The sequence below is a fragment of the Molossus molossus genome, unplaced genomic scaffold (genome assembly GCF_014108415.1).
Source record: "Molossus molossus isolate mMolMol1 unplaced genomic scaffold, mMolMol1.p scaffold_m16_p_7, whole genome shotgun sequence".
NCBI classification, from domain to species: domain Eukaryota; kingdom Metazoa; phylum Chordata; class Mammalia; order Chiroptera; family Molossidae; genus Molossus; species Molossus molossus.
The window spans coordinates 109,183,250-109,195,385 of NW_023425401.1; the positions used below are offsets into that span (position 1 = coordinate 109,183,250).

General features: G+C 57.2%; 1 protein-coding gene across 5 annotated transcripts in view; it reads left to right on the top strand.

Annotated features, from left to right (window-relative positions):
* The first annotated feature begins 2,932 nt into the window (after positions 1-2,932).
* AGAP3 (ArfGAP with GTPase domain, ankyrin repeat and PH domain 3) overlaps positions 2,933-12,136 on the top strand; it is a 50,540-nt gene continuing 41,336 nt past the window's right edge. For 3 of the 5 annotated variants that reach the window (XM_036247142.1, XM_036247146.1, XM_036247147.1), the window contains exon 1: positions 2,933-3,497. In XM_036247142.1, coding sequence (XP_036103035.1) covers positions 3,167-3,497 — 331 coding nt within the window. In that variant the 5' untranslated portion in view covers positions 2,933-3,166. The remainder of the gene's footprint in view (positions 3,498-12,136) is intronic. The other 2 variants (XM_036247140.1, XM_036247143.1) reach the window with 2 other exon arrangements.

Consider the following 12,136-nt stretch of genomic DNA (forward strand, 5'->3'; position numbering starts at 1 on the left):
CGCCGCCGCCGCCGCCGGGAGCATTGTGGGACTTGTAGTCCTGGCAGCACGCAGTTCCCGCCCTCCGCCCTGCGGACCCACGTGCGGGGTTCGGCCGACTGGTTCCGGTGCCCTCAAGTTGCAGAGGGAAGTGCAGGGCAGGTCTGGGAGTTGTGACAGCCCCCAGACGTCTGGGCGGCAGCAGGATCCGTCCTTCCCCCCCGCCAGCAGCCAGGGCATCTGTCACTGCAGAAACCGACGTCAGCTGGAGCACGTCAGAGCACCTGTGTTCCGAGATGCCGCTCTGGTGAACCCAGGTGGCTCGGCCTACTCTTATGTCAGGTGAACGCCAGAAGGTACCTCGGCTGCCCCCGCCCCCCAGGTTGACTCTTCCGCCCAGAGCCCAGTAACCAGGGGCGGCCCCACCAGTCTGGCTGAGTATACCCGTCCCCAGGGCTGGCCACCGCGGGTTGGGCTGCCCTGCTTCCCTGGACCCCTCTTCTGCCCTGCCCCTGCAAGACTGTGAACAAGGGAAGCGGGGACTTTGGAACCCCACACAATGCTGATCCCTTATCTCTTAATGACCTTAGGTTCGTTACTGAATTTCTTTGAACCTAAATTTCTTCATTTCTAAAACTTCCCTCATAAGGCAATTGTAAGGAAGAAATTAGATGTTTTGTTAAATAAACGTGAAAACGATGTAAGGGATCTGTCTCAGGGTAGATACTTGCTCAACTAGTATTAGTACTCTCCCTCCACTCAAATCTGGGCGTGGAAATTGAGTTCTTAACATGTTACTGTGTAGAGGATGTTGATTTGATCCCCAGCCTGGCCTAGGCCAGCCAATTTCTGTGGGTTTCCCTCCTTACTCTGGCCTCCTATAGCCACAGAGATCCCACATCCTGGATTTTATAGGCCAGTCTTGGTTTGTTTTTTTTTATCCTCACCCGAGGACATTTTTCCATTTTTTGTTCAGATAGAGTGGGAGAGAGAGAGAAACATCGATGTGAGAAAGACATCGAGTGGTTGCCATCCCCACAACCCAACCAGGGCTGGGGACAAACTGCAACCTGCAACCGAGGTACATGCCCTTAGGGCGAACCGAACCCGGGTGTCTCTGGATCGCAGGTCAATGCTCTAACCGCTGAGCCAAACTGGCCTGGGCAGGCCAGCCTTGATTTAAAAGTAATGTACCCTTGTGTTCCTATAGTACATACCTACTTGTGGGAGCAAGTACTCCAAGTATTGCCTTAAGAATGTCAGTGTAGCTTTATAACACAGAGAACTAACATGTCTAGTTCTTTCCCTCCCGTTCACCCATTTTTCTACAAACATGTATTAAATATATGCCAGGCATGTATAAGGCACTGTCCCCGCCTTCTTGGGGCTCATATACTCCTAGCGGGCACACATGTAGGCAGCATACCAGTGCTACAGTAGGTGTGTGCTGGCTGCAGGGCAACACATTTCAGAAGCTCTATAGTCTCGGCATCTCTCCTGGGAGATACCTGGTGGCAACTTCTTCCTGTGGATTCTAATTAAGCACTAAAAGAGATGTTAGATATTGCTTTTAGAATTACAGAACACCAGAGCTAGGTGTTCTGTTCAACTACTATATTTTTCGGATGAAACCCAGAGAATGTATAAGACGTCCTGAAGGTCAAACAGGTAGATGGAATCCACATCTCTCAGGAGCCCCCAATGCTGATTAGCTTGCATCTGGTTCTTTGGAAGGTATAAGACACTTAGGAATGGTGGCTGGGTTGGTACTCGGGCAGAGTTGTGTTGGTAGCCAAGTGGGTGGCAGCTTTATGCTGGGAAAAGACCTAGCTTGGCCTGGGAAGTGGAATTGTGTTTAAACAGGATAACACAGGTCAGCTGTGCCAGAAGACATGCTGAGGGGGAGGCAGCCCTGGCAGGCTGATTGGCTGGGCCAGTGTCCTGCACATGCCATCTCCTGTGGCTTTTAGGAATGGTTGTTGAGAGGGGTGTCAGCAGAAGTGCAGACAGCTTTGGCAATGGGAACGCAGAGGACTGGGACAGTGAAGGGAGCTCCTGGCCCCAGAAGAGTGGACAGGAATACAGGGTGGACAAAGGAGTGAAGACAAGGAACATTAAGAGAGTCATGTTGTCTCTTGAATGGGGTGAGCTGGGGAAGAAGACATAATATTTGATTTCTCCCTCTTCTTTCTTTCTTTCTTTCTACCTGTGGGGTGTGGCAGTGGTCTGGGAACCCTCCCCTGTTCAGCAGAAGGGTTTCTAAGGAGAGGCTGTAAGATAGGAGTGGGGACATTGTTGTTCAAAGTGTCATTTCCAAGAGCCCCTGCCAATGAAGCTCTGAGAGAACCGGAAATAGAATTTCAGCCTCTGTGCTGCAGCCGGCAGTGGAGAGTCCAGGGGAGGGCTAGAGAGAGAACCCCAGGGGAGCTGTGGTCTCTAGGGATGACCTCGGGCCGGGGACAGGGGAGCCTGTGCCGCACGGAAGGCAGGACGATGTAAGGGAGGCGCAGCTGGGCCTGGGCTGGCGGCCTTCCTCGGCCAATCGACCGCATTCATCAGCACCCTCAGGTGCAGGGCCCTGTTCGGGCAGTGCCCAGAGATCGGACACCCCACCCAGACCAGCTCAGGAAGGCGAAAGTGTCGGGCCCGAGGGGGCCAGGGCCACTGTCCCCTTCGAGCAGTGGCCCCTGCGGCGGGTGTGGGTGGGGGCTGGAGAGGAGGCGGAAGGGCCGAGGCGTGGTAGGAGGGGCCGGAGCCCAAGCTGGAGCGCGCCGCTCGGGGGTGGAGGCTGCAAAGCCAGCGAGCGAGGGGCGGGGGCGCTGGGGCCGGCTCGCAGGAGGGGCGGGGGCGGCGGGGAGGGGGGCTCGGGCTGCGTGTGCAGGAGCCGGCGGGGGTGGCAGTGCGTGCGCATGACGCGGGGGGAGGGCCCGGGCCGCGCGCTCCCGGTTCCGTTGTTGTTGCCGCCGGAGGTTGTTCCGAGGCAGCGGGATCGCGGCGCCGGGAAGCGCCCGGCAGCGGTGGCCCCAGAGTGCGCGGCGGCGCCTCCCGGCCAAGGCCCCCGGTCCCCGACCCCATGCACTAGTCCCGCGCCGCCGGCACCGTAGTCCCAGCCGCACCAGCCCCGCGTGTCTACCCGCCGCCGCCGCCGCCGCGCCGCCCCGGCCTCGGGCCTCGCGGCTCCGGAGACATGAACTTCCAGGCGGGCGGAGGACAGAGCCCGCAGCAGCAGCCGAGCCTGGCGGCGCCAGGAGGTGGTGGCGGCGGCGGCGGCGGCGCGGGGGGCGGCGGGCAGTTTGGCGGCGCGGGGCCGGGGGCCGGGGGCGGTGGCGGCCCCTCGCAGCAGCTGGCCGGCGGGCCCCCACAGCAGTTCGCGCTCTCCAACTCGGCGGCCATCCGGGCCGAGATCCAGCGCTTCGAGTCCGTGCATCCCAACATCTACGCCATCTACGACCTGATCGAGCGCATGGAGGACTTGGCGCTGCAGAACCAGATCCGGGAGCACGTCATCTCCATCGAGGGTGAGCGGGGCCGGGGCTGCGGGAGCCGGGGCGTGGTGGCCCCTCCGGCTCCGGCCGGGATTCTACGGGTCGGGCCTGGCCACGCTTTCCCTGTTGGGGGTCGCGCGCGCCTCAGGGCCGGGCCACGCGGCTTTTTGAATGCTGGCGCTGCAGAGCCGGTGTCCGGGCTTCGCCATGTCTCGTCTAGGGACACTCTGGGGCTGGGGGCCAGCCCCACGCCGGCGTGTGTTTCTGTTCTTAGAGCTTTAGGGCTCGAGGGTAGTGTCTCCGGGGACGGGAACCTTGGAGACGCAGAGGTTCGGAGGGGCTGGGCCAGGGCTGGTCAGGCATGGCCCGGAGGGTGGGCGCGGCAGAGGGCCTAGGCGGGCGGGGAGGTGGGGCCGCTGCCTGAGAGGCGTCTCGGCCTCTGCCTGCGATCTGCCCCGCGACGGGGCGGGGGATTGGAGCCTCCCGTTAGTGGATGGCAGTCTTCCCGGGCCCAGCGCCCGCAGGCCGAGGAGGGTGGCGCTCGCCGACGCGCCCTCTCCCGACGCACATCCCGCAAGCTGCCGAGGCCCGGAGAGCCGGGCCTGGCTCGGGGCTTGGGCGTTTCGATCGCGTGGGAGGCACTGGGCTGTCCATTCTCGCCTTTGTCGGGCCCCACGCGCCGGGACCTGCTGCTGCTTTCCAAGGAGCCTCTTTGGGGGCACTGACCAACTTCCAGGGACACGGCGCCGGGCGTCAGTGACTGAAGCTCGCGCCCCTGTGCTGCCCAGCGCTCCGTTTTCTAGCCTCTTGGACCCACCCTGGACTTAAGCTGTTGAGGGGCAGAGGAAGCGGGTGCAAGTTGCTGGCATATGCCCGTCAACCCCTGATGTGGTGGGGGCTGGCACCACCCGCAGTCACCCTGTGGCATGGTGACCTTTGAGTGCCCAGTGGGCAGATGGGCCTCGCCCTGGGCCATCTGCTTCCTCCTCGGGTTCCATTTGAAGGGGAACGCCCACCAGCAGGTGGTAGGTCCGCCCTTAGTGGAAATGCAGGGAGCGTGCCGGGCCTTTTGCTGATGACATGGAATTGTGCGCAGGGGCCTGTCCACTATTGGAGCCTCACAGTTAGGGCCCAACTCTCATTTCATCTCTGTGTGTGAGGCCTGGGGGCTCCTCCCCTGAACACCCCCTCTCTGCTTTCGGAGCTCCCTGTAGCTGGGGAAGGAGCATTAGGTCTATGGGGAGTAAGGGACCCCATTAGAGCTGGGGTCCTGCCCTTTTGTTGTGACATCCCAGTCTGACTGCCTTCTGTCTTTTCCCCAGCTCTCTCTAGCCTCTTTCCTCTCAAGGCTGAGTTCATTGTGAACTAATTAGATGACAGAAAAAAAAAACTCATTAACATGGATCTGAGTAAATGGCCTGAATCACCGTTGTGGCTGGGGACTGGGAGATGGCATTTATGTGAGCCTGGGGCCCCAAAGAGAGATGACCAATTTTTCCTCCTAGAGCTGAAGGGGGTGGGGTAGGGTGGTGTGGGGCAGGGAGAACAACCGTTCCCTGCAGTTTCAGTGTCCTTTGGAGGGAGTAAGAGAAGTCCCTGATCAGCTCCAAGATCCCACCCCCACCCCTTTTGGTGAAGTCTTGGAGGGATAGCCGCCGAAGGGGCCAGAAAAGACATCTGTCACAGAGCCTGTCCCAGAGCAGGGAGAGGCAGGATTCTTGGCCTCCACATCTAACTCCGCTTCCTTGAGCCGTGATTAACCCTGCCCCCCAGCTCAGGAAGTCTCTGGCCCATCATCTTCTGGGATGTAAAGGCCATGATGGCGGATAGCTCTTGGGTTCTCACCCAGGTTTAAGTTCACCGCAACAGGCAAATCCCCCTTTTAGAGCTCTCCCCGACCAACTTCCCCACTGTGGTTCGGAAGTACCCCATGTTCCTGTTTAGCCCGGGAGCTTGGTATTACCCCTGTGAATCCTGGGACCTGATGTCTCATTGTCACCAGGCCCAGCTGCTCCTCACACATCCGTTCTCAGCTCCCCTGATCCCTGCTTCCCTGTTCCTTCTTGGCAAGACCTCCCACCTCTTTCTCTCTCCCCCTTTTTCTCCCAGCCTCTTTCCTGGAACCCATTTTTATTACCCACCTCACCCCTGCTTTCCCACTTCTGTCTCCCCAGCTTTTCTGCTGTAGGCAGGCATTAAAAAAAAAAAAACCCAGAAAACTCCTCCAATTTCTGCCCTATATCTTTTCTCTCTCCATCTGCCAAACCATATTGCTGCTGTCCTGCAAAGCAGCGTCCCCACCTCCTTCCTTGGCGGAGGGAGGGGAGCAGCTTCTCGGGCGGTTCCCTGCTCACTCTGAGCATGATCGAGCCCCCCCTGCCAAGGCCCAGCAGACCTGGGTTGCGGCTGTTACATAAACACACTCCTGGCCTGGGAGGCAGAGCCTGTGTTTACTAGGGATGAGTCTCTTAGTGGGAAGGAATGACATTTTCCTGGTGTATAACAAGCCTCCGCCTCACTCTGGGAATACTCAAGTGAAGGGTTTATGTGTCCCAGCTCTGAAGGTGACCTGGGAGATGCAGTCGGGCTCCGTCCGGGACGGAGGAAGTACAGTGGCACCTTGCCCTCCTGTACTCGCTCTGCTGCTCCCGGTCACCTCTGACCCGCGGTTAGGGCAGGAGGGGGCCGAGGGACATTCATCTCTTCGGGGTTTCAGGACAGGATTTGAGTGAGGGCAGAGAAGTTCCTTTTTCCCACAAAAGGCCATAGAAAGAGAAAACGTGTCCACCTCAGGGTCTTAAGGAATGTAGGGAGTATAACCAGGAGCTGGGACGAGGATGGAAGGGTCCCCACGTGCAGAATCGCTGAGCGGCTCTTACCTCCCTGGTGGGGAAACTGAGGATCAGAGGAGAGAGGGAGCCAAGCTGATCAGGCCGGGCCTCAGGCTGGCTCCATCAGGGAAAGGAGCCCCGGGCACTTGCTTGGGTCTCTTGTGTGTCTTAGAAACAAGGCTGCAGAGGAGCTGGGCCTCAGGCCAGATGGGGGACAGCCTGGGCACCTGGAACTCAGGGAGCTGGTCCATGTGAGCCAGAGCCGGGTGAGCTGTTGGGAGAAGCAGCCCTTGGGGGTCCCAGCAGGCGGCCTGGAACGGCAAGCTTGTCCCTGAGATGTGTCCCCTCCTCCCCCAAGCAGGCTTGGGCTCCCAAGGTCCACAGGGAGGGCCTGGAAGTGGACCTTGGCCATGGGTGTGCCACGAGGCTTTGTCCACGGGGCGACGTGTCCCTGTCCTCCTTGTTTCCCCGTAGGGTCTTTTTTCAGGCGACGCTCCTTTAGGCATTCCAGAGGCTGGCTGGCTGGTTCGCACCCTCTCCTCGCTCTTCCAGGAACTTTCCCCCCCGCCTTGGTGGGCTGGGGGCTTGGTAACATTCTGAAGAGGGTTTTTCTGTTGGTTCAAGTCTTAGACTAGAGAGAGAGGGGTGCTGGGGTGGGGGCTGAATGGGGCTCAGCAGCCACACTTCCTAGCAGGCTTGCCTGGGGCTTTGGCCTTTGTCCCCTGTCTCTGTGTGTCCTGTGGCTAGATCTGGCAAGAGTCCCGAGATGCAGGGAGACTAAGTGTATCCGCTTTGGAGGCAGGGAAGCTATTTCCTGAGGTAATTGGCCCTTCCGGCTGGGGGGGGGGGCTTCGCCATCTGGTGATGCTGCTCACCTGTGGAACTTGCTCAAGTACCAGTTTCCGAGGCTCCCTCCTAGGGCTCTAGGATGTGGGGATCTGGACCTGTGTTTGGAACTTCCCGGGGCCATTCCGGTAATTAGCTGCTTTAGCGAATGAGTGCCTGGTGGGGGGCTGGCTGCCTATTTATGACTTGGCACGGAAGAGCTCTAGGAATTCTGAAAAAGAGGATATCCATGTAGGTGCTGGTGGCCAGGGAGAGCCGAACGTGTTCCAGATACATTTATTTAGCTCCTACTGTGTGGCCCAGTTGCACCTAGCTCCCTGGAATGCAGAAGGGAGGGGGGAGGGGCACGCGGCTCTCCAGAGCCAGGTGAATGAATCAGCCTGCAGGAGGTGGCACACCAGATTGGGATCTGGGATCGGCAGGAACAAACCCAGATGTTTTAAAAAATCGGGGCGAAAGTTAGGTACTGGGGAAGACTTCTCAAGACCCTTTTCCTTAAGGTCACAGGAGAGGGATGAAGAGACCCGCCCAGCCTGACCTCAGGCGGCAGGGGGAACCCCTCTCCCCATTTAGTCCTCATTCACTGCACGGCGGGAGACACCACACAAGTAAGACAGTCCTTGCTCCCAGTTACCCCGTGGCCGGTGCCCACCATTTGTATCTTTAACTGAATGTGAATACCAGGCATGGATGGGGTCCAGGAGAAGGAACAGGTTTGCAAAGGCGGCAGGGGAGGGTAAAAGTATAGCGTGATGTTTAAGGAGCAGCAGGCTGGGGTACTGAGTCCATGGGGGATGGGCAGGGGGCCCTAGTTCAGGGGTTTTAATGCTTCATCCTGTGTTACCCATTTATACCTTCCCATGTTCCAGGAGACCGTTCTAGATGGCACTTAATCCTTCAGGAGACAGGCTGTCCCGGGAGGGTTGCACTGGAGAGCATGCCATGCTGGGCGGATCAGAGGTGACCAGGCAGTTGGAAGTGGACTCGTGCACTGTGAGCCCTCAGAACCTCAGGAGGGGAGGAAGCAAAAATGCCCTTCTTGAAAAGCAGACTAGCTTGAGTGAGCTGAGGCCTGGGGGAGGCACAGGGCCCGAAGAGGTTCTCCTAAACACCCACCTGGACCCTCTGGCTTGTTCTCTTTTCACTATGCAGGTGACTTGAAGTCAGTTCAGCCAGATTGCATGCCTCCTGACCCTCAGTTGCTTCCACGTGCAGGCCAGGGGGTACGGGGTAGGCTGCTGGAGCGTGGAGCTGAGCATGAGGCTGTGGAAGTGGGCAAGGGCGGTACCTGGGACACCTGCTTGGAGGGTGGAGACGTTGCTCTGCAGAGTTGCACCGATTCGCATCCTCCTGCCTGCCGAGAGCCCCAGGCGGCCTTTGCAGCATTGCAGGCCCCTTTCTTCCCTCACAGGCTCTTGGGAACTCTGACTGTCTCCCCACTTGCAGACGAGCTAGCCTAGGTCTTACAGGGGACTCCCTCAGGCTACGCAAGGAGTGATGGAACCAGGGGCTCCACCTGGCTTTCCTGCTCCAGTCTCCTTTTTGCCCTTCAGGGGTGGACCGATGGGCTTTGGGGGCCACGCTGGGCCCTGGTCAGCCCTTCTGAGGTGCCTCTCAGGGATGCTTTTGACCTTGAGCTTAACTTTTGGAAACGTTTAGACTGTAACTTAAGGGCGGTGTAGGGTTCTTTCCTGCTTCACAGTCTTCTGGTGTCTTGATTCCCCAGCTGGACAGTGGCTCCTGGGGCTGCCGCTTCCTTCCGTGGGCGGCCTGGATGTGGATAGCGTGCACAGTAGATGCTTGACCAAGAAACACCTCAAATATTTGACCATTATTAAAGTTGAAGTTTATGTTGAAATGACAAATTCAGACGTGCAGGAAAGTAGGAGAGATGTGTGTACCACACTCCCCCCCAAGAGGTACCTACGTCGACTGTCTGATGTGCGCCCTTCCTGTCCGTTTTCCATCCCACACACCTGCTGTCAGCTGCTCTGTGACAGATGTGAGGTTATTGGTGTTTCACAGCAAGGGAAGGGGGCGGGTTCGTGGAAAACCCTCTGCCAGAGAAGAGGAACCAGAGACTCACGGATTCACGAAAGGCCCGGGGTCTGTCCTCCCACCCGCCAGCTCCCTGACGGGGAGTCTGGATTCCTGGGTCCTCATTCCTGTTCTGCCGATGACTGGCCATGGGAGCCTGGGCAAGATGTGCATGCACACACACACACACATACACTCACACATGCACGCACACACACATACGCACATGCACACACATACACGCACACATACACTCACACATACACACACACATGCACACACATACGCACATGCACACACATACATGCACACACATACACACATGCACACACATACATGCACACACGCGCACAGGCACACGCGCACACACATGCACACACACACGCGCACACGTACATATACGCACAACCACTCTGGCCTGTCTTTCTCGAGTAGGGTTCTGGTGGTTCTGTGCAGCTCGCTGTCACCCTGCACAGGAGCATCTGAACCACCTCGGTCTTGGCTCTCTGGCCTTGGGTCCCACTGGTCCAGGGGTGCAGGCTCCGGTCTCTGCCACATTCTGCACCTGGCTTCTTGCACACAGCCTGGCTTCTGTGACGTGCTGCCTGGGGTCTCTCAAGGAGCTGGCAATTGAAGAGGCCCCGTGCCTCAGTTTCCTCGTGTGAGATGGAGGGGCAATAACAAAACCTACCTGTAGGGTGTGCCGAGGTGTGAAGGCGTCGTGCAAGTAAGGTGCTCTCGGCAGTGCCTGGCACGGGGTAAGCACCCAGTGAATGCCCGTCATTTTCCACGGCTGTGCCCTGTGTAAGGGTGTCAGTTTATTAGGCATCTCCTGGACGTAGATCTTATGCTCGTCCGGTTACTTCTTCTGGAGAGATTCCCAAGAAGAAAATGGTGAGACTTCTGGGTGTGCACGTTTTTAGGGCCACACTGCCCTCCTGGAAGGCCCCCCGGTTCCAGCTGTTCTCTGGCCCCCAGCTGCCCACCGGATTGGTTAAAAAAGGGATGGAATAATTTTCATTGCTGGTTTTTTGGGGGGGGTTATTTGTATTTTGTTTAATTCTGTTTATATTCTATATTTCTTTTCTTTTTGGTTTGTTTCCCTTTTTCTTATTATATGTAAGACAATTGTAATCTCTCAGTACGGGTTTTTCTGAAGTGTGTATTTCCGCTTGCTGGAGGTAAGCACCGCCTGGGGCCCTGAGAAGGGTGACCCCACACTGCACGGTCCCAGAGGGAGGGTGCCTGTGCTGGTTTGTGCCCGTTCGTCGTGTGTGTTTTCTCTCTCTCTCCTGTTACAACCCCTGGCCACTGTGGTGTGCCTGCCGCAGCAGCTTTACTTTCGCCTTTCATTTGATGTCTTGGTGGCTTGCAAACCCGGAGCCCAAACTCCAGAGTGGGGTTTGAGCCCACTCGTGGCCTCTCGGGGTGTGCGTGTCTGCGTGGTGGTGGAGCAGGGGTGCTTGTCTGCTCCCGGGCGCTCCCAGCCCCCCGTCTGCCTGCTCTCTTCCAGGGAGGGACCCAGGAGGATCTGTTTTGTTAAACCATCGCTAAATGAAGGCCCAAAAGCCTTTGGTAAAAAGCTGTGAAGGTTTGGTGGCTTTCCGTCACTGCAAAGCCCCGGTCTGCCTGGTTATTGCCTCTAGGCTGTTCTGCACTGGGTGCTGTGGTGGAATGGAGCCTGGGCATTACCCCTCCTCTGTCAGAGCCTGTGCAGGGTCGTGGTTACAATCTCAGCTCAGGAGCCAGGCTGACTGGACTTGAATCCCAGACCTACCACTTTGCAGCTGTGTGACCTTGGGTGAGCTCCTTCACCTCTCTGTGCCTTGCCTGCCTTGTTGCTGAAATGAGGTTAATGAGCATCCGTTTCATGGTATAGGTGGGAGGATGAAGTAAGTTCAGGTACAAGAAGCTCTCAGACCAGCGCCAGCCTGGAGGAAGTGTCCACAGGTGGCAGCTCTGGTCCCCCTTTCGTAAACGAGCAGCTGAGCTGCCGTGGAGGGTGGCGTGAGCACCAAGTGAGGGTGCGCTCGTGAGTGGGCCTCGCGCAGGGGTGCTTCCTGACCCTAGCCAGAACCTGGAGGAGTTGGGGGTCAGTTGGCATAGTGCCACAGGTCCTGGGGCAGGGGTGCCAAGTCGGGATTTGTCTGAGGTTCCAGCTGGTGGACGCGGACCCTGGACCACAGCTTGTCGCAAGGGTGTGTCGCACAGCCGCCAGAATGGCCTTCATGGATTGTTTGCCTGGTTTTTCTCTGGACCGCAGGCCCATGCTCTAACCGCTGAGCAAAACCAGCCAGGGCTATTGTTTGCCTGGTTTTTAAAAAATTTTTTTTTTTCCCTTGAATGATTTTAGAGAGAGAGGAAGGAAGAGGGAGATAGAGACATCGATGAGAGAGAACATCGATCGGCTGCCTCCCACATGTCCCCCTGGGCACGTGTCCTGACTGGGAATCGAACCGGAGACCTCTTGGTATAGGGTCGACACTCAACCCCTGAGCCACAGCGGCGGGACTGATTGTGTGCCTGTTGATTAGTGTTTCCTTTAACTCAGCACATACAAGGTGGGGTAAAAGTAGATTTACTGTCGTTTATATGGAAAGTGATGTAAGAATTAATAACTAATAGTACAAGCATAAACTCTGTGTTTCTTGTATTCACAACTGGAAACCTACTTTTGCCCCACCCAGTGAGTTATGTGCAAATTTAAAGTTCAGGTGGCCACACTTAAGAAAGTTAAAAAATGCCCTGGGTTCGGTTCCCGCTAAGGGCATGTACCTCGGTTGCAGTTTGTCCTGGCCCTGGCTGGGTTGTGCAGCCACTTGATGTGTCCCTTTCACGTCGATGTTTCTCTCTTTCTCTCTCCCTCCCACTCCATCTGAACAAAAAATGGAAAAATGTCCTCGGGTGAGGATTAAAAAAAAAAAAAAATGGAATTGGTTTTTAATACTGTATTTTATT